Below are 23,048 nucleotides of genomic sequence, written 5' to 3'. Positions count from 1 at the left end.
AAGATTATTCCAAGCATTGTTTCTATAACAGAATCTCTGTATTTCTACAACTAAATCTCCCATGTCTGCCCATCATACCATACTTTTCTCAGGACACTGGCTCAAAATTTCCGAAGTCATCTTTAACACCCCCTCTTCCTCCTACCCCCACCTCCTCTACCTCTCATCACAGTCAGTCATTACCAAGTCTTGTCTATTCTCCATTTATACTATTTTTTCATTTCCTTCCTTTCAATTGCCATTGTCATCATCCCAATTTGGGCCTAATTTATATGAAATTAAATACCCCTAAATGGCTAACGGTCTGAGAGGCAAGAGCCTGGTACCTAGTAAATCACAGTAGTGAGAAATGGGAGAAGGTCCTTATGCCTCACCTGCCACTTAGGATGGGTAAGTGATGGAAATAATATCATAGCTGGACAGCAAGCTCATGCTATTAGGGGAAGCCTCCAGTGAGGGTCCAGCCACAGGAATATTGTGAGTGGTTCTCAGCCCAGTAGGGTCCCCATAGCTATGTTTTTACTCTCATAGTCCTATGTGTCTGGGGCAGGGAAAGTAAATGTCATACTATAAATTAAGCTTGGGGACTAGGGAAATTGAATAAGAAAAATAAAATCATATAAATAAGTGTGTTTAAGAAAAAGAATACCTCCAAAATATAGTCTGTTTTAAAATTTGTTTGAAGAGCCGCCATTTATTAAACTATGTCTTATATAATCTCATTTTATCATAACTACATCATTTCACTATATAAACAATTTAATTTCATCTGTATACCAACATATGATAATCTTATTTTACAGACAAGGAAATTAAAGTTCAGAGAGGTTAAGAAATTGTCTCACTGGTACACAGCTAGAAAACAGTGGAGTCGAGTTTTAAATCTATGTCGTCCATCTCCAGCATTCTAGAATGCAGGTTTTCAATACCTTGGGTGGGCTAACATATCTGTGAGGTTAAGTAGCTTTGATTCTATTCATGTTCAGACTGATATCCTCTCCTATTGTAAGCCATTTCACAACATTTTGTAAAAAACCTTTCCCAACCTAGAAAGTGCAAGCACACAACCCAGTGATGTAGGTATTATTGGCCCCATAAAACCAGAAAAGAAAACAAAAGCTCAGAGAAATCAAATTTGTCCACTAGCACACAGCTCATCAGTGAGGGATGGGGATCCGGACCCAGGAGCAGGATCCCCCTTCCCATGCCCGCAGCCACCCTGCTGAATGAGATTAAGTCTGAATCTGGAAGTGACTGCAAGGCTAAGGTTTTCCGCTTTTGTGGAAATGGCGGGTTGAGAGCTAAATGGAATTCGTTTATAGAAAAATGAAGGACGTTACATGTCTGATTCCTGAGTTATGTTTGCAAATTTCAGATCTGCTCTGCTAGTTAACAGAACCTACTTGCCTGTCTGTCAGAGAGTTTTCCTCTCGATAGGTCCCTGGGGGCTCAGTGTCAACATAAAAAGGCTTTTTTGAGTGGCATTCTTTTTGCAAGAAGAAGATCAGGGAAAATGTTATAGGATCATCAATCACAAAGCACCTGCATTCCCATGTAAGAGGCAGAATCGGGACCAGAACCAGTCTACTAATAAGATGAACCTGAAAGCCTCAAGACCATGTTGAAAGACAAAATTTCAACTCCCTGGCCTTCGGTCCTGCCTTAGTGAAGAACGTTTACTTGACAGACAGACGCCTGTGCACCGCATTTACATCTTCGGTCACTGTCAATTGAATCGGCCTCAGTAGATGAAAGCATTTACTAGCAGATGGCCTCAAATGCCCTTTCTCTGGTTGTTAAAAAGGGATGAAAAAGACATAACAGACAGCTTCTCGGTTCCCTGTCCTACTCCTTTTTCTCCCCTCCCTCACTGAAGGAAATATTCCTTGAGAGAAAAGTTGTTTCGTATTTCTCTCCTTCCTGGCCCTTTTATAGGCGACTTCAAAGGAAGTCGGTGGACTGGCTGTTTAATGGATACTCCCTTTATTTCCTTTACCTTGTGTAAGGCACAGCATAATGAACAGCAATAACCTAATAAATTAACTGTTTGCTTAAAATTGCAACCCAGGAGTTGAATTTTGTTAAACACCCTGACATATTTTGGGAAGAAATCACATCCAGGATCTAATTTTTGGATTATTTAAAATAGAATATATTAAGTGTGAGACCTTCTCTCCAAAATAACAAAAGCTAACCATCATTGATTGGACTAGTAGTATAGTACAACCTACAAAAATAAATTTAACAAGATGCTCTTGAAAGTGCTACAGGTAGTATGTATTTGTATGCAAATTTGTATACAATGTAATACTAATCCATTTTGAGCCCACTATAATGTCTATGCTAGTTTCATGAAATATTTCTGGCAAATTTATAAGAACATGTTGCAGTTTCCTTTCTGCCTGATCCCAGAGGGGAAGAGAAAGCCGAGTCAGTTGATTGGAACACTGCCCCAAATCAGAAAAAGCTCTGCTACATACGGAAAATACCCAATTAAGGGAGGCGTGGTGGAAAGAGACGAGGTTTTCATAAATCACTGAAGCTGTCAGTTAGCTATTAATGATTTCTAAGTATTTATTGAAACCATCTTAATATAACCAATGTAAAAGCAAAAATTGAACCATAAAACCAAGAAGTCTAATGTTCTCTGCTAAAAACCCTGATTACTGAAACAGTTCTTTAAGACCAATCATATTTTCATATGGCATGCACAAAACATGAATGATAGCTCTCTGTTTCATGGGCTGCCATAAGTCTCCAGTATGAATTAGGTAATCAATGATAGTTTATAATATAATAATGTATGTCAACTACAATTGAAAAAAAAGTTTATGATTTCTATTACAAACCAGTTCTTTTTGCTTCACTTTACAATATTCGATCTGCCTGGCCGGGCGTGGCTCAGCGGTTGAGCGTCGATCGCAGTTCAATTCCCAGTCGGGGCACATGCCCGGGTTGTGGGCTCGATCCCCAGTCGGGGGCATGCAGGAGGCAGCCAATCAATGACTCTCATTGTTGATGTTTCTATCTCTCTCTCTCCCTCCCCCTTCCTCTCTCTGAGATCAATAAAGATATATTTAATAAACAAACAAACAAACAAACAAATAAATAAATATTCAACCTGTCTTGGGAAAGCCCCAAAATGGCCAAAAAATATTTATGCTCTAAAAAATGTGAGCTTTATGACAGAAACGTTGAGGTTCATAAATTAAGTAATAGTAACTATGAGATCAAAAGGGAACTACGGGGTTAAAATACATTGTTCTAGAAAGGTATGGGAGGCAAGCTGTCTTTGTCAATGGAGATTAAAGGACTAAGGGGTTTCAAAGAAAAACTTTTGTTGCAAAGTTGACAAGGTTTATGTCCAATGCAGTTTTTTAAAAGCCATCTTGCTTTTCTTGACAGGAAAGTGAGTGTTTGTTTTGTCTGCCTTCAAATCCTCATGAAGGTCACTCTGGGCTCCTATGCAAAGGGACCCGTGCCGAGGGTAAGCTTGGCCTTCGCCTGTCTGGGACAGCGGCTTATGCGTGATCCATTTCCCAGAGAACGGGCTCCTTCTGGGAGATGGACTCTCTCGGAGGAAAAGAAAGCAAACCTTACCTGGGTAATCGTTCTTGTCTATGTCCGAGTCTCCTCTTAAAGTGTAGCCGAAGCCAGAAGGGATAGCCTGTGATGCCCACACTCCTTGCAAGATCTGGGAAGCCTTGGTGTTTAAGCCATGTTTGTTCCCATTGTAAATGAACACTTTGCCCCTTTGATCCTGGCCTGCAAAGGGTGCACCAATGGCAACATCTACAAACAGAGACACATGAACGTATTTTTTAAATAAAGAAGAATGTTTTGAAATAGAATTAAGTGCAGTCAAAGAGCAGTTTCATACAGTCTGAAGGGCTTATTACATTTCCCATGAAAATGTATAGTGCTGCCACAAGAGTAAACTATTTGTTGTCTTTTCTCCATTCAACATAAAAGGTACAATACAGTAAAACCTTGATATAAAGGACCAATTTGGGCAAGGGAGTGTCCGTGAAAGCCAAAAGACCATTATATAAAGTAGGTTTTCCGAATGTGTATATTAAAAAATTGACAAATTAGCTTATCTGTTTTTACTTATGTAGACACATTTGTTAATTAAAGTTAAGTATGTGTAAAAAGCTTAATTTCACAGAAAATTTTTCTATATTTATACTGAACAGCCTAGTAAATGCATGCATTCACCAGTCACCTCAACTAAACAAATGCACACAGCTGGGGTGTGTCGTTGGAATATCAGGCGTTAAAACTGCTGCAGAAAGTCACCCCATGTGACAACAGAACCAATTACCCTGCCTGCTGCGGTGTGATCACGTACTAATCTTTCCCCGAACATTTTTACGAGCAGTGACACTTGGATTTAAACGTGTAGACTAAGGCCTGGCCGGGCGTGGCTCAGCGGTTGAGCATCTACCTAGGATCCAGGCGATCAGGGTTCGATTCCCGGTCAGGGCACATGCCCAGGTTGTGGGCTCAATCAATGACTCTCGCATCATTGATGTTTCTATCTCTCTCTCCCTCTCCTTTCCTCTCTGAAATCAATAAAGATATACTTTTTAAAAATAAATAAATAAATATGTAGACTATAGTTGTAGATATGTAATATTTACTGAGGTCAGTGAAATTACTACAGTGTTCTTTCCAACATATGGTCTGTTCACTAAAATTTGTTAAAAATAACAGACAAATTATAACGAAAAAATAACCTGTTAATTTAATTATAAGCAAATCTTGGTTTAAAGCATTTTAAAATTAACAGGGTATTAATTTTCACATGTGACATATGGACCAGAAATTTTGTCCATTAAATTAACGTCCAAAAAATCGAGGGTTTACTGTACCAGGTACTTAATACCAATACCTGCCAAAGGTACTAATGAGTACTGGTCTGATGCAAATACCTTCCTAGGCTATTTTATCAGAACAAATTCCTATTCAGTCCTTGAACTTCAATCAAGAAATCCACTATATGTTGGTTCTTAATTTAAAGACCCTGAAAATGTGTGCAAGATTTTGTGTGAGAGTTCATGTTTTTCTGAGGAGAGGGTACTTATAAGACATTCATAAATTCCTAACTTAAAGAACCACAACCTTAAACTGAGAATTAACACTACTTAATTGCAAATATTGAAGTTGACTTTCAGCTGAAATTTACAGACCAAACACCTGCAATAATGTCAACATTAAAAATTTTTAATAAATTTTTTTAAATTCAGCATTAACTATATTATATAGGTTAATCAGAAGACCATATACTTGCTAATATATGAACACATATTTTTTTGTCTTGACTGGGTACATAGAGAAAATTCTCTAGTTCTCTTTGAGTCACTAAATCCAAATACTAATTTTTCAAAATGTATTTTTATTGTTGACACTATTACAGATGGCCCCATTCCCCCACCCTCTTTGCTCACCTCCACCCGGCCCTTGCTCCCCTTTCCCTCAGGCCATCACCTAACTCTTACCTGTGTCTATGGATTATGCATACATTTTTTGGCTAATCTCTTTAAAAATAATTGATGCCTTTATTTACAGCTCCTATATGACATCCTAAATCAACATGAGGCAATTTCCATGTTGTAACTCCTCTATTTATCAAAACATAAATTTTAAGTTGCCTTGAAATTTTTGACAGCTTATTAAAAATCAACTGTATCACACACACCATTGTGAATACTTCAAACCGTTCATGACACAAGAACCGTGAACTATGACCCATGGATAATTCCCGCGTATTGGTGTAAATTACCGTTGTATCCATCTTGGTTCAGGTCTCCTAAGTGGGCCACGGCACTACCAAACCTCCCGAAAACCTCAGTGCCTGAGAGCACCTGCGGGTCCTCGAAGATGAGAGCGCTCACTTGCATATATAGGTAAACTTGACCCACTTCTCTAGGGTTACTCTCAAACTCACGTTCCATAAAGAGAGGGGCTCCAATCAGTATGTCATCCATCCTGTAGGGAACAGAGAGAGGTCAGCACACTGGCAGACAGGAGATTCTTCATGGTACATTTTAAATCAACTGGATTAGTACATTTCCATTGGTATTTTTCCTTTTGTAAGGGACATTTTACAATCATAATCTTTCTTTCATTGATTTGTTATGTCTCTGGAGTAGAATGCTGCAAAAAAATAAGAGTTGTTAAATGATCTCATCAAACTTTTTAATGATGCTAAAAGTAACTGCTTTAATAAAACCACAGATATTTCACCCCTTTCAGCTTTAAGTGGATTTCCAAAAACTGAAGATACACAAGTAAAACATATCAGAAGGACCTAAACAGATTTTTCTAAAAGTGAATTTCAAGTTTCCAGAATTTATATGCCTATATCTTTAAATTAAGAAGTTTTCTTGCAGTAATAAGGTTTAAAATAAGTTTGTTCTCCTATTTCCTATTGTTACCTTCATTTAAATAAAACAGAGGCCAGAGAAGATAACAGCACTGGCTAGAAAGATAAAAAATAAAATTTCATCCCAAAAGAAAACTTACAGTTGTTTTTTGTAAATGTAGATATTATATCAGGAAACTAATAGATAATTTTTAAGGTTGAAAAAAATTCAAGAAACAGACACCTAACCAAAAATTATTTAGAGATAAAGATATAAAAACCCAAAATGGTTAAAGGTATTTCCTTCACAGAGCCAGATGGCAAACAAAGGAATAAAACAGAGCTTTCTATCCTATTTAGAGTTTTAAAAACATATACATGTACTATTTTTATTTTAAAATTTTTAAGAAAAGTCACATCAACCAAAATTTGTAATTTGATCTGTACTAATGGCCTTCCCCTTAAATTTGTCTGAAGACACCCCCGTTCTGGGAAATGCAATAATGTGAAGAATGACTTCAGACAGAAATACAAATCTGCATTTGACTTTTATGTTTCTGTAGATTAGGTAATATGTAGAAGTTTGCCAAGTAAACTAATTACTAAAATATTTGCATTAATCTAAAAGGCAGGGATGAGGTGGGAACAGTTACTGAGAGCAAGACACCTCTTTTATAGCAATCTGCAAGACTGCCAGCATCACTCTGACCACCCTTCTCTCCAACTCCCTGCCTTCCTTGTGGTGGTCATGCACTGTCTGTTTCTCAGTATGATTCAATAGACATCTTGCGCACTGATTGTATTTAAGATATTGTGATAAGTGATTTAAAGAATATAATGACTATTAAGTCAGCCCTGTTTCTAATTAACTTACTAGTGAGGTCAAATTGCCACTCATATAACTATAAACAAGGCAGAATAAGAAAAAGTATGAGTGATCCAAACTAAATGTTGGGAGTTCCAGATGGGGAGAGAGCCAGTACTTGGCAGGTATTAAGGAAGGCTCAGGGAGGAGATGGCATTGAACCTCGGTAGGACTCTGACAGGTAGATCTAGAGGCAGGCTTTCCAGGTGGTGGTGCTGTGAGCCAAGGCAAGTGTCCCTGAGTGAAGTCAGGGAACAGTGAGTGGTCCAAGAAAGCTCCATGCTAGAGAGATGCCTATGATTTTAATTAGAAAAGTAAAATATACAAAGAATTCTTAAAATTCAATAATATGAATAGCAATAATATATAACAATAACATAAAATATAATATTGTTATTATATAACACTATATATTATATAACATCAATATTATATGAATATAATATATAATATAAACAATAAGAAAACAACCCATTAAAAGTTGGGCAAAAGACCTAAATAGACACCTCATCAAAGATGATATACAGATGGTAAACAAGCATTTGAAAAGATGCACACTATCACATGTCACTAGAGAACTGGAAATGAAAACAACAGTGAGTGTACCACTATACATCTATTAGAATGGCCAAAATCCAAAACACTGACAAACCAAATGTTGACACAGATGTGGAGCAACAGAAATTCTCATTCATTACCCGTGGGAATACAAAACGGTACAGCCAGACACTATGGAAGACAGTTTGGCAGTTTCTTACAAAATGAAACACTCATACCACATGATCCAGCAATTGCACTCCTTAACATTTACCAGAATGAGCTGAAAACTTATGTCTACACAGAAACCTGCAGGTGACTGTTTATAGTAGCTTTTATTCATAACTGCGAAAACTTGGAGACAACCAAGAGGTCTTTCAGTAGGTCAATGGATAAACAAATTGTGGTACATCCACACAAACGCTGACAGCACCAAATGCTGGTAAGAATGTGTAGCAACAGGAACTCTCATTCGTTGTTGGCCGAACTGTGAAATGGTACAACCACTTTGGAAGACATTCTGGCGGTTTCTTACCAAGCTAAACACAGGTTTACCATATGATCCCACAATCATGCTCCTATGTAGTTACCCAAAGAAGTTGAAAATTTATGTCCACACAAAAAACCTACGATTGCCCAAAACTGGAAGCAGTCAAGATCTCCTTCAATAGGTGAACGGATAAACAGACACTGGTACGTCTTACAATGGAATAATTTTCAGCAATAAAAAGAAATGAGCTATCTAGACACAAAACAACATGGGAGAACTATAAATGTGTATTGCTAAGTGAAAGAAGCCAGTCTGAAATGGCTGTATACTGTGTGATTCCAAGTTTATGGCATTTTGGCAAAGGCAAAACTAGAGACAGTAAAAAGATCAGTAGATGGCAAGGGTGGGTGAGCAGAAGGATGAATAGGTGAAGCACAGGACATGTTTAGGGTAATGAAACTATTCTATATGATACTATATCTGGATGCATGACTTTAAGCATTTGGTAAAACCTATAGAATGTACAACACACAGCGAACCCTAAAGTACATCATGACTTCAGTTAATAATGTATCAATATGGGTTCATCAACTTTAACAAATGTACCACACCAATGCATGCTAATAGAACTGAGGGCGGAGGGGAGAGGCAGTCTGTTTAATTCTCTGTACTTCCTGCTCAATTTTTCTGTAAACCTAAATCTGCTCTAAAAAATAAAGTTTATTAATGAAACAAAAATGGTAATTGCAAATGTTGAGCACTGATAACTTGAGAATAGCATGAGTCTTGATATCATACTGATCTAGATTTAAAATCTGGTTTTTATTAACCAGCTGTGTCATTCTGAACAAGTCACATTACCTCTAAAATGTGAATAAGATAGAAATAGTTTTCTTTATTAGATACATCACTTAAGATTTCTCTATCTGTTTGTCTCTCTCTCCCTCCGAATGTGCTCACACACACACTGGCTATACAATAGTTTTCAATAAATAATAGGTATTATGAAGGCAGTGGGCTAGCCATTCATGGGAATACACAATATTTTACACTATAACAGTATAAACAGAAAGAGTTCCTGTTAAAAATGTGGCTCTGTCGGAGCATCATCCAGTAGGTGGTGGGTTTGATTTCCCGTCAAGTCACATACTCGGGTTGTGGGTCTGATCCCGGGTCAGGGTACATACAGAGGCAGCTGATCAATGTTTCTCTCTCTCTCCACCCCCACTTCCACTCTCTGAAAAGCAATGGAAAAAATCTCCTCAGGTGAGGATTGCAAAACAAACAAACAAATGCAAAATGCATTCTCCTTTTCCATCTCCTGCCTTGGAGGAGGCAGAAAGAGGTGAAACCTAACTTTAGGAGAGTCTAGACCTTGGGGACTTCTAGAATAAGCTCTTCCTGTCTGTCCACATCAGGGGAAACAGCACCCTGGGCAGTGACTTTACAAACCTGCAAGAAGGAAGTGAGAGGCTGTGAAAGACAGGCCCCTGGAACGGCTATTAATTTGGTCTCAGATTCCAAAACATAAGTTGGATCGCTATGCTTAGGTAAAACTTTTTCTTAATGTTCCAGACACATCTACTTTTTAAATAATTGTCATTGCTTGCAATCTTGTTGTGCTCCAGGCAGGGATGAGAGCGGGGATTGGGGCCATTCTAGCCCCTGGCCTTTCCCTTGCAGGAACCCCGCTGCCTCTCTTTATTGGGGTATGAAGAGGCATTTGTTAAACACCTAATTGTGTGTGTTGCTGCCTTGTAGTTCAAAGATATTTAAGGTCATCGGGTCCCTATTACAGAGACTGAGCGAGGCTATTTTCTCATTCTATAAAGGAGGGGGGGGAAATCATATAATTGGTCCCTGAGGATATGAACGTGACATGGTACTGACACGGTTGGCTCACTGCATTTCTCACTGCCAACACGAAGTTCTAGAAATGAGAAATTATTTGCCCTATCATTGTGAAAGACCAAAAAATCTTTGGATTCTTGGAGTATTATAATTTATTTTCTTAGAAACACATTTTCCTAGATATTTAAGGGTAAGTCGTCTAAAATGTTCTAACACAAAAATAGAGACATTTGTTCTTAATTTATAATTGTGTTCTCATAAGGTTAAGAGACAATAACTGTCTTGGATTCAATTGGTACAATGTGCCTTGTAGAATATTTTGCACTTATTTTTTCTATTAGCAATACCACTTAAGAATCACAGTATATATTATTGTTTAGGCTGTTGTTGTTAAATCTCGATTTGCAGTTCATTAGTGGATTGTGAAATCAATGTAATGGGTCTTGACAAGCAATTTTTAAAAATGAAAAAATATATAATAGAAAATATTGGAGTGAATGAATTACACATAATAAGGGTAAATACTGTTCCATGAAACTTTCAGTTGTATGTGTGTGTACTGGGTTGCAATGTCACATGCATTTCTTACTATGGACCATGAGGCAAAAAAATCATTGAAAACCACTACTGTAGGCTATGTGAGCTATTAGGTTATTTCAAAATTTATTTGTCAAATCCTTTTTCAAAAAAACTATTTGTATTGTTTTTGTTTGTTTTTAAGAGAGAGGAAGAGGGGGGTGAGAGACAGAGAGAGAGGGAAGAAGGGAGGGGGATGTGGGAGAGAGAGAGAGAGAGATAGAGAGAGAGAGAGAGAGAGAGAGAGAGAGAGAGAAACATCAATGTGAGAGTGAAACTTCGAATGGTCACCTCCTGCACGCCCCCTCCTGGAAACTGAGAACTCAGCCCGGGCATGTGCCTTGACCAGGAATCAAACGAGCAACTTTTGGTACATGGGACGAAGCCCAACCAACTGAGCCACACTGGCCAGGGTTCAAATCCTTTTTAAAAATATATATCCAATTCAAGTTTAAAGTTTTAAAATATTTATTGGTAAAGATGTTTTTCATTGACCTTCTGATAAGTAGTTGTGTAATAGGCTGGGTGCAATCTTAAGGGAATATATATAGTAACAGGCTGGGAGATATATATATATATATATATGAAATAATATTAATGATTAGGTTTTCACTAAAAACCATCTTTTCTGCCTGTTTGGATCATATTGGTGGTTTGGATGAGATCTCAGATATTATTTATAAAAGTAGGATATATGTGCTAAATTTCATTTTATCTGAAATGTCTGATGTTTAAGCAGTTTTCTTTAAATCTTTGTGTAGCTTTCACACAGGTTTTATTTGTTTCTCTTCTTTTATGTCTAAGTCCACTCTAATGATAATACCATGCAAAGCTCAATTTCTCATCCTTTGTATGTTTTTTGATATAGCAACATTATAAATATGTTCCTGAAAAGCAGAGCATAAATACAATAATAGAGAATAAGAGAACCCACCAAAGAGAATATTCAGTATGAAAAGTCTGAATTCAAGTTTTCTGCAGCCAAATGGTGTTAATGTGTTGATTTAAAAAATAAATTTTGTTTCCTTTTTTCCCAATAGTACATATTACACGCTAATGTTCCTGACTAATTTTCAGAATATAGTTATTTATTAAAAGAATGCAGATTAGGAGACTGTATACTAAAGTTGATAGCTAATCAACCTTAATTCTTTTATGATAGACAAAAACTAATATAGTTTATTAATTATATTATAGATCAAGTTAATTTATAATCTCTTTATGTTTTAGTTTTCTAGACTGTCTACTTATTTCAATCATAATGATCTCTCCTGTATGAGAGGACATACTTGGACTAAATCTAGCACCAAAACATAGTTACCCAAAGCTGCTTCCTTTCAAATAAATATTTTCTAAAATGCTCTCAAGTTGACTAACTACTAGGAATCTCTTTACATTTATTTCCCTTTGGCCTTTCAGAGCCTAGGAACAATACAATAGTTAAACTGTAATTCTGTGAATCTCTGAAACAGTATAAATACTGTACGTTTCAAAAGCCATTAGAAAAAAAAAAAAAAGATTTGCTTGCTTGGGCTCAAGATGAAAAATACCATTTCCATTTGTTGCTAAGTTTGTCCAGAAATTCCTAACAGAGTTTACATTGACAGGGTTTGTAGCTCTGGCTATTTTAAGATAACTAAACTGAAGTTAATTTCACCAGCTTTGTTTACATTTTCAAAATAGTCACAGACTTGACAATATGAACCACTAACCAGCATCCACACAATTGTTTGGTCTAAACTTTTGGAGTCCACACATAAAACCTGGGGATCATTTTAAATAAAAACTTTGGTTGGTGGGGGAGGGGATTCTCAACAATTTACCTATTTCATCATAATACTTAATGATACTGTCTTTTTTCTTTTCTTTTTTTTTTCTTGATGTTGAGATTTTAGAGCATTTATAGGGACCTTGCTTTTATTGTGTAACGGATAGAAAAGAATTTACACTAGGTAGCCTCCCTCATTCACAATAGTTCTTCATTATCTCTTGGCTAGAGAAAGTCTGGTTCAATCACACAAAATGTGTGCAGTCCTAACTTCTGAACCATGAACAATCAACTAGCTGAGTAATGTTCTTAATCCTACTCTGAGTCACTGCACAATATCCACTCAGGTCTTGGGTTTAAAAAAAAAATGCAGGCTATATACAGAGTGGGGAAAAAGAGGTTTACAGTTGTCAGTGCATAAAACAGAGTTTATTCTTCTGTAATTGTTTATTAATTATTGTATTATTTTTCATTCAAACAACTGTAAACCCACTTTTGCTCTACTCTGTACATATGATATAAATGTGGGTAAAAAATGGGAATTAAATCTCAAATCTAGTATGAACTCTACTGGGTGATAAATGCTCACTGACACTTCCTTAATAACTAATAAATGCTGGGAAAGCTGAAAATTTTAAAAAAAATTGTAGGAGTCATAGATTCTAAAAAATTATTTATCAACCATAACCAGTGACTAAGGAAAATGTAGTAAACTGGTGTGGCTATTTTTAATATAATAAAACAAACCAATTTTCTTATATGCCATACCTTAAAAACTATTTACAACTGTACTTTTTAAAAATCTTTAGGCAGGCCCTGGCTAGTGTGGCTCTGCCTTAGAATGTTAGCCCATGCACCGAAAGATTGAAGATTCAGTTTTGGGCCAAGGGCATGGACTTGGGTTACAGGTTCAATCCCAGGCCCAGGAAGGCAACCAATTGATGTGTCTCTCTCACATCAGCGTGTGTGTGTCTCTTACTCCCTCCTTTCCTCCCTTCCTCCCATTCTCTCTATAAAAATCAATGGAAAAAATATCCTCTGGTGAGGATTAACAACAACAACAACAACAAATTATAATTCAGTTATTTTTAGCATAATTGAAGACAATCTTAAAGTTCTTTGGGTGAAAAAACTTTGAAATTATGATTTTATATTTTTATAATGTAGAAGACCTTGCTTATAAAAATAATGGAAGTTATTCAAATGCATTCGTAATAAATAGAAATGTAGTTTTTATCAGTAGCCAAAATAGAGTAAAACATTTAAAACATAGATATATTTTATTCTTCTACCACAACCCTTATTTAAGGTTACAGGAATCTACGTATATTTTATATGTATATGTACAGCTATATCCACAGACATAGATATAGACATCTATATGTTTTTACATGTATCTTTATGTAGATATATATGGGTAGATACATCTATGTGTGCATATATATATGTGGAATCTAAAAAATTTGAATTTGAGATTCCAAGATGGCGGTGGATTGAGTGGAAGCTACATTGACACTCTCCCAGGAAAACTGGAATTACAACTAAAATAAAGAAAAAACATCCTGAATAATGAACTAAAGACTAGCTGGAGAGAACCCTCATAACCAAAGACCAAAAGCAGAGACCGAATAGAGACTAGTAGGAAGTGTGGAGGCGTGAGAGACCTGGCCGGGCTCCCACAGGCAGTAGCTGAAAGTTCAGAAGGATCTCTCAGCTGTGAGGGGTTCCCACTGAGAACTCTGGGGCCTAATCTCCAAGCTGGGATTCCCAGCCCAGAGCACCAGAAAGCAGAGAAGTGTCCACATAACATCTGACTGTAAAAAGCACAGAGTTTCTGTCTGCCAGGGAGAGATGGCTGGAAATACAGGCATCCTATTAAAGGGCCAACACACAAAGTTTCATGTGCAGCCACTCACCTTGGGCTCAGGCAGAAGGAGGGCAGAGTGGACTGGAGCTGTGTGAGGAGAATCTAGGGATTCTGGCTCTAGGGATAGAGCTCAGAGGGCAGCCATCTGGGTTCTTGTGCTGAGTCATTCTCCCATATGGCAGAGGACATATTTCTCAGGCAGATATTTACTGTCCAACCAGCTTTTGCCTAGGAGAGAAGCAATTGCTGGGCCTTGTTGGAAAACCTCTTGCCCCACCCTCTGAAGTTTCTACAGCCTGAGGCTCATTAAGATACTAAATAACAATCAGTCTCTGGGTGCTCTGAGTCTTTGCCTGATTTGCTTCTGGACCCAGGGCTTGGAAAAGCAGAACCTGGTGCACATCTTGGTCCTTTCCAAATGCACTCAGCCCCAGCAGAGGGAACAACAAGCTGTGGAGTGTGGAAAGATTCAAACAGAGTACTCAAGGCCAGCCACAAATAACATCTGACTTTGGCCTGCACCAGAGACCATCCAAAAGACTGGGAGTCCTAGCAGATCTACCTAATACATAGAAACAAATCCAAACAGGCAGTCAAAATGAGGAGACAAAAAAACAAGCCCTAAGTGAAAGAACAAGATAATTATACAAAAGAAGAGCTAAATGAAATTGAGATATTCAATCTATCAGATATAGAGTTCAGAATATTGATCATAAGGATGCTCAACAGCATGAGAAAAGATATAGAAACTATGAAGGAAATTAAGAAGTACATAGCAGAAATAAAAAATACATTGAAAGGAATAAACAGCAAATTAGGGAAAGCTGAGGATCAAATCAGCAAATTAGAAAACAGGATAGAAAAAATCACTCAGTCACAGAACCAAAAAGAAAAAACAATTAAAAAATAGGAGGACAATTTAAGGGAGCTGTGGGACAGCATGAAGTGTAACAACATTTGCATTATAGGAGTATACAAAGGTGAAGAAATTGAGCAAGGGTCAGAGATCCTATTTGAAGAAATAATGGCAAAAAATCTTCCCTAACCTGGTCAAGGAAAAAATCACACAAGTTCAGGAGGCACAGAGAGTCCCAAGCAAGAAGAATCCAAAGAGGCCCACGCCCAGACACATCATAATTAAAATGCCAAAAATTCAAGACAAAGTGAGAATTTTAAAGGCAGCAAGAGAAAAGCAATCTGTTACCTACAAAGGAGCTCCTATAAGGCTGTCAGTTGATTTCTCATCAGAAACTCTACAGGCCAGAATGGAATGGCATGAAGTATTCAAGGTAATGAAAAGCAAGGATCTGAAACCAAGACTACTCTATCCAGCAAGGTTATCATTCAAAAGAGATGGTGAAATAAAGAGCTTTCCAGACAAAAAAAGGCCAAAGATTTTATTACCACCAAACCAGCATTGCAAGAACTGTTAAGGGGACTGTTGTAATAAAAATTTGAAATAGAGAGAATGAGAAACAAAAGCATAAAGAAATAAATGGCAGTAGATAAGCACCTATCACTAATAACCTTAAATATAAATGGATTAAATGCTCCAATCAAGAGACATAGGGTAGCTGAATAGATAAGAGAACATGACCCAAATATATACTGCCTAGAAGATACCCACCTCAGAACAAAAGACTTACACAGACTGAAAAATAAACAACTGGAGGACTTTAAGGGAGAGATCAACAGCAGTACAATCATAGTAGGAGACTTTAACACCCCACTGACTTTACTGGATGTATCTTACAGACAAAAAATCAACAAGGAAACAGTGACTCTAAATGACACACTAGATCAGATGGATTTAATTGACATTTACAGAACATTTCACCTCAAAGCTGTGGAATATGCATTCTCCTCAAGTGCACATGGGACATTCTCAAAGACAGACCCCATGTTAGTACACAAAACAAGTCTCTACAAGTTCAAGATTGAAATCATATCAAGCATTTCCTCATACATTTTCACAATAGAATACTATGCAGCTGTAAAAGAGAAGGATCCCTTACCCTTTAAGACAGCATGGTGGGACCTGGAGAGTATTATGCTAAGCAAAATAAGCTATCCAGAGAAAGACCAGTATCACATAGTCCTGCTCATATGTGAAGTCTAATGAACAAAATAAACCAATGAACAAAACAAATTCAGAGACATAGAAGCATGGAACAGACTGATGAATCTCAGAGGGAAGGCAGGGATGGGCGGGTGGCTGGGTGGGGAGGGAATAATCTAAAAACTTATATGCATATATGCATAACTCATGGACATAGACAATACTGTGGTGAAGGCCTGGGGTGGGGTGCAGAGTGATGGGGGTCAATGGAGGAAAAAAGAGAACATTTGTAATACTTTCAACAATAAAGATAAATTTTAAAATATAAATAAATAAATAAATAAATAAATAAATACATAAATATTTGAATTCTTAGAAAGTAGAATGGTAGTTACCAGAGGTGGGGAGGTGGGAGAAATGGGGAGAGGTTGGTCAAAGAGAACTAAGTTGCAGCTATGTAGTATGAATAAGTCTAGAGATCTAACGGGCAGCATGAAGACTATCGTTAATGATACTCTATTGTGTCCTGGAAATTTGCTAAGAGAATACATCTCAGATGCTCTCACCTTCCCCCTACCTCTGACCCCACACACAGATCACATAGTTGGAAGGATATAGATGGATCACATAGATGGAATATTAATTAGCTTGAACATAGTGATCATTTTGCTATGTATATTTATATCAAAACATCATGTTGTACATCTTAAATATATATAATTATAATTTTTTAAAATAATAATAAAAGTGGTTATTGGATTTCTTCAGCAACAAATATACTAATTTATCCCATTTCCCAGCTTTTAAAAGTGAGAGTCATGCCACAGTTTTATTCACTTATTTGACTGAAAATTCCTAATTGAGCCCTTGCCAGTGTTGCTCAGTTAGCTGAGCGTCATCCCATGCACCAAAGGTGGCTGGTTCAATTCTCAGGCAGGGCACATGCCCAGGTTTCGGGTTCAATGTCTAGTGTGGGGCTTGCAGGAGGCAGCCGATAGATGCTACTCACTCAATTGGTGTTTCTCTCTCTCTCCTTCTCCCTTCCTCTCTCCCTAAAATCAATAAAAACATATTTTTTTTAAAAAGAAAAAATTCCTAATACAGACTATAAAACCGTGAAGGCTGAAATTATTGTTTTATAGAGCTTAATAAAGTGTTATCTGTATATAGTAAAAAACAAAACAGGAAAAAACTTGTTGGGTAAATTAGCAGAAAGTTCAGGAACTATTCAAGATGTTCCCTTAATTAGTGTGTGCTCTTGAGCAACTCACTTATTCTGTGCCTCAGTTTCCTCATGAGTGAATATTAGATTGCTTCATTGGATTATAGGACCGGATGGTTACAGGTTATTAGATATATTACACATGAATGCACATTGAGAGGAAAAAATTGTTTGCTAATCATACACGATAAAAATTTTGTTGCTTAATAGCCGTATTAGGTTCTACAGTAGTTTCAATAGAGAATAAGTTTTCTGCATTTGATACTGCTAACAAACTGGGGAGACCAAATATATAATATCCAGGAAAACTGTGAGATAAAGATTCGTGTTTGCTGCAAATCTCAGGCAGCCTTAGGATCTCTCCTGCAAACAGGACAGAAATCAAGAAAGGCAAAAGCACTCTTTCTCAAAGTGAGGCCACACGTGTCTGACATGGGAACAAGATTTAGGGAAAGTCACTGCGACCCGTGATTTGCTGCTGTTCTTTTCTTGTTCTGCTAAGGTTTTTGAGGGACTGCAGGTTCATGTCTCTGCCCAGATGGGCTGTCTGACACCTTCCCTGCAGATGAGTAGCCATCCAGGGAGGTGAGGACGCTGCTGTCACTGTTACTAGTGGTTTTCAGACCCCCACCCTGGGATCAAGCATAAACCCAGACGCACAAGATGCCATACATTCCGTATTTATGTCTATTTGAAAACCAGTAAGACACATGATTATTCTAAAAATACAGGTGCTGAGGAGAGGATGGCAAGTTATATCTTCATTATTGTAACCTCAGACTTCTCTGTCTCTCTCTCTCTTTGCGATGAAAGGTGTTCAGTGGCTTCCCCTGCACACTCCTTTTTAACAGGACCTTGAATTTACATAGCATCTAAATAATTAAAAACAGCAAATCACATACAAACTGAGACTCTAGGGGCACGTTATTGTTTAAAATAGCAATATTAAGATAATAGACGTATTTTTCAATGCAATGTAAAGAACTCATACTGAGTTCATCTGTGTTTTATAAAATGCTGAGAAGCCCTGTGCTTGTGTCACCATCTGTTGAAAGAAATGCATTCACACGTATCCCAAAGGCCACTGTGGGAGTTTTTGTTTTCCGTAAAGAATGGGCTTCCTAAATCTGAACAACATGCCATGTTTTAGACTCAAGTTCTCCTTCAGCCATTTTTTTCCTAAATTACTAAAAGGCTCTGATAACAAATGCAGTTCACCCAGGTGGGAAATTGTGAACGGGGGTCCTAATTGTTACTTGCTTTTCCCAACTCAGACAGCTGATGATTAAAGCAACTTAATTTTACATCGCCTGCTTTGAGGATAAGATTGGCATTCAAATATATCTTTAAAACCTATGCAGAGTGCAGCCACTTCTACTCCCTGCTGGTCACCTGGCTCGTGGCAATGGCATCCACACCCAACAGGCAGAGCGTGCCTGTTGAAACTGAAGCTGCAGGAAGCCACTGCCTCACCTCAAATAGTCCAGTGGCTCCCAAGATAGTGTCCTCCTTGGAAACAGACTCATCCTATCCGTGGCAGAGTCAGGGTGGCGCTGTGTAAATCAGTTCATAGTAAATGCAGTGCTCACAAACCTGCGTGACCCCGCTCTCCACCGTTACTCCTCCCTGCGTCTTCGCTGTTCCACCTCTGGGAGTCTGAACACTCTTCTCCATATAAGTTTAATTAACAGACTTCATTTTTTAGAGTAGTTTTAGGTTCAAAGCAAAGTTAAGCGGAACATACAGAGCGCTTCCATGTGCCCCGTCTCCACCCCCACATGCACAGCCTCCCCCTTATCAACATCCCCCCCCCCCCCCCGAGTGGGACCGGTGTTACGATCAATGAAGCTACACTGACACATCATAATCGCCCACGTCCACAGTTTACATCAGGGTTCGCTCTTGGTGGTGCACCTTCTATGAGTCTTGACAGGTGTATAATGACATGGATCCGTGTTGTTGGATCTGTGGATCTGTGGATCCGTGGATCTGTGTTGTATCACACAGAACAGTTTCACTGCCCTAAAACCCTCTGGGCTCCACCTGTCCACACTTCCTTTCTCTGCTAACTCCTGGTAACCATTAATCTTATTACTGTCTCATAGTTTTGCCTTTTCCAGGATGTCATGTAGTTGAAATCTTACGCTATATAGCCTTTCGGACTGACCTCTTTTACTTAATAATATGCATTTAAGTTTCCTCCATGTTTTTTCATGGCTTGATAGCTCATTTCTTTTTAATGCCGAATAACATTCCATTGTCTGGATGTAACACAGTTTATTTATACATGCCTACTGCAGGACATCTTGGTTGCTTTTAGCCTTTTATTTATTTCCTACATACTGCTCATCATGAGCTAACATACTCTTTACTTGACTTGTTTATATTTATCCGTAGCTTCTACACCACCCTCCAACTCTAGTATAACCTTGATGAGTGCAGGGGTTTCTATTTTGTTCTCTGCTATATCCCAACACACAGAACACTGCTAGTGTTTAGTAGATGCTCAAGAAATATGTGTTTGATGAAAGAATAATAAAAATATATTTTCCTAAAGGAACAAAAGTTACTAAACATACCTCCAATCATATGCCACAGCATAATACATAAAGTACATTTCTAGCTACCCAAAGGTAGCAGCTAATGTCCATCAATGGTGAATCTAAAGTGCTTAGTCCAGATCCTGCAACCCAGTCAGGATTCTTCAGATATTTGCTTTCTATAAAAATGTGAGCTCCACAGGAACAGAAACATTCCCCACTATATTCTGGGCACTGAGAAAAATGCCTGGCACATAGTAGGTGCTCCAACAATATTAACTGGATGGATAATCATGATGTTAATCTCATTTTATTGGTTTTCTTATTTGATCATTTGTTTTATCTGTTAGGTACTTTTAGTGAATCAAAGAGATGTTTAATAATTATTTTTGAAGTAATGACTTAAACACAAACATAATTTATCATGTCGTTTGGTCCAATCTCAACTTTAATTTACTACCATAATCTGAAAAAAATAACATTATTATTTCATCTCCTCCGTGGTGTTACTAGTATGTCAGTTAAAGCAATGTGAAGAGAAAAAATATTTTTTAAAAGAGGGAAAATATATTTATGTACAAATGTTTTATGAATATATCACTTGCTGCAGTGTGAAAAGAAACAGATGAGCAAATTCTTCAATGGCTATGGATTTTGGATGATCAAGGACTATTCAATTCATAAAATTAAAGATAAAACTAAGGAAAAGAGTCCTTTTCTAGAAGTAGCAGATGTAGGAAATCTCAGTAAAGACATAAACTAAGATGATAGAAAATTCTCCAGGAGATATATCATCTTGCCCTGATCCAAAAAAAGTTAAAACAAAAGAGCCTCTATCTTGTCAAGGAGGTATGGGAGGATGTATTTCATTATGGGAAAAATATAACATTTTATGAATGAATATAATACGTGGTGAGTGAGGAGGTTCTTATTAACTTACCCATCATTGTTAACATCTGATACTGCAACCGTATATCCAAAATAAGATGCCATCTGCAAAGGAAAACCATAAGATGACATACTTTGCATTCAAAATCATTTTTATAGTCATGTCTCAATTTTCCCTGAACTATTCATCTCAGCGCAGCACATTTTTGCATTTAAATTCATAGACTCTTGGACATGGACAGAGTCTTCAGTCATTTACTCTAACCCCTGATCCACTGCATAATTTTCCCTTCTATACCCCATTCAATTTGTGGACTCAGTTATTAGAATGTCCTTTACTGAAAATGGTACTTCTGTAACTTCTAGTCCTTAACCCTATCCAATTCTACAATCTTGAACCTCACAGAATAAATCTAATTCCACTGCTGTATGAAATCTCATATGGAGATATTTTTAACTGGTATGCCATCCCGGCCCCTTTTCCTTAGAGATACTACATGTGATACCAAGAGAAGGTGATACTCCATGAGCACACTGGTACTCCTCTTAAGTAGGATTTACATTCTCTGCTTTGCGCTCTTTACATCATTGAAGAATAAAAAGGGATTTAATTTGGGGGAAATTGCATCTCCGTATCAACTCATATATCTTTTATGAATGTAACTAATGTGCCACAATCTCCCCATGTTCTAGCTCTTAAGTTTTTGTTTTTCAACCCATGCTTTCAAGATTTATAACCTTTTTTCAGAGTTGGCCTATTGTTTCAGCTCGCCAGGATTTTCCTGTTTCCAGAGTCTGCCACCCAGTGCTTTAGCTCACTTAGCCTCCCATTAGCCACTAATTTAATCAGCGCACAGCCCACTAAAAGTGTGCCCCACAGGAGGCTAAGAGTTCGGTCTGTGCTGTTCACTCGTCTATCTGCACTGCCTGACCAGGGTTTATCTAACTCAAAGTAGGTGTCAGGTGCCAGATACCATTTGTAAAGGGAATGAATACAGGAGCGAACGTGTCTCACAGTAATTCAACTCTCCACCTCTTCTCTCTATTCCCAACACTTCCAGTAACATTCTTAATCCTGGTTTGGCACTGTGTGGCCTTTACCCAGAGGAATTTCATCGTTTATGTGTTAAGTTCTCAGGTTCAAGATTGCAGAAGTAGGTGGTATTAAGGATGAGAAGTTATAGAAAAGCCAAATTTAATCGTGTTTAAGGAGCTTCTAATGTAAAACAAATGTAACATGTAAAACAAATCTGGGCAAAGGAAAAGACTTGCCAGATTTTCATTAAACCATTATCACCACTTGGGAATAGTTACTCGAAATTCATAAATCCAGCCAATTTCGCTATCATCCCAGCCTTATTGCTCCATATTTACCACAGGACTGCCACGAGAGACACTGTAAAATGCTTTGGTGAAAACTGCAGAGTAATGGATAGCCCAAAGCCCCAGTTTATTGGGGGAAGGAGGGCCTCAAAAATGCTCTGTGTTCATTGAAAAACTCTATTAATCAAAAATGCATGACAAATATATTATTCCACATTTGTATCTCTAGCTAAAAGTTGAGCATTTCAGTATTTTATATCATACTCCAGAAGGCCGAGATGTGCCGGCCAGATTCAGATGTGAGGCTTGCTGGAAGCTCAGTAACCTGGGTGGGGAGTTAGGAGAGAGAAACTAGTTCATCTTGTGACTGGCTACCTTAGATGTCAGCACCACATTCAGTGTTTAAAGAAATGTGGCAAATTTCAGGAGGTCACAAAACCCAGGAAATCGCAAGAGGGTGAATGAAGTGTGACCCCAGGCCACGTTACAGCAGGAGAATGACAGCAGGCTGTCGGGCAATCGGCCCATTCTTAGTAAGACCTCAGCCAGTGGCTGGCGAAGGAGCACCTCCTCCCTGGAAGGAAGGGAGCAGAGCCAGAGAGCTTGTCAACCTCCATATAATTTGGGGATCAAGGAAGAGTTCCAGTCACAGCGAGGGAGGGAGGCAGAGCCCAGGGTCACTGACTCTGGCCCAT

General features: G+C 37.9%; 1 protein-coding gene across 1 annotated transcript in view; it reads right to left on the bottom strand.

The window, feature by feature from the left end:
- Positions 1-23,048, bottom strand: part of ITGA8 (integrin subunit alpha 8) — a 171,610-nt gene that overhangs the window by 99,839 nt on the left and 48,723 nt on the right. Inside the window, exons 11-13 of the mRNA XM_087823674.1 lie at positions 21,083-21,135; positions 5,786-5,991; positions 3,601-3,792 (exon numbers count right to left, since the gene is read on the bottom strand). Coding sequence (XP_087679800.1) covers positions 3,601-3,792; positions 5,786-5,991; positions 21,083-21,135 — 451 coding nt within the window. The remainder of the gene's footprint in view (positions 1-3,600; positions 3,793-5,785; positions 5,992-21,082; positions 21,136-23,048) is intronic.

Source organism: Miniopterus natalensis, chromosome 1, assembly GCF_054644295.1.
Source record: "Miniopterus natalensis isolate mMinNat1 chromosome 1, mMinNat1.hap1, whole genome shotgun sequence".
Lineage (NCBI taxonomy): Eukaryota > Metazoa > Chordata > Mammalia > Chiroptera > Miniopteridae > Miniopterus > Miniopterus natalensis.
The sequence above is the reverse complement of the archived record's forward strand: the minus strand, read 5'-3'. Positions and strand labels throughout refer to the sequence as shown.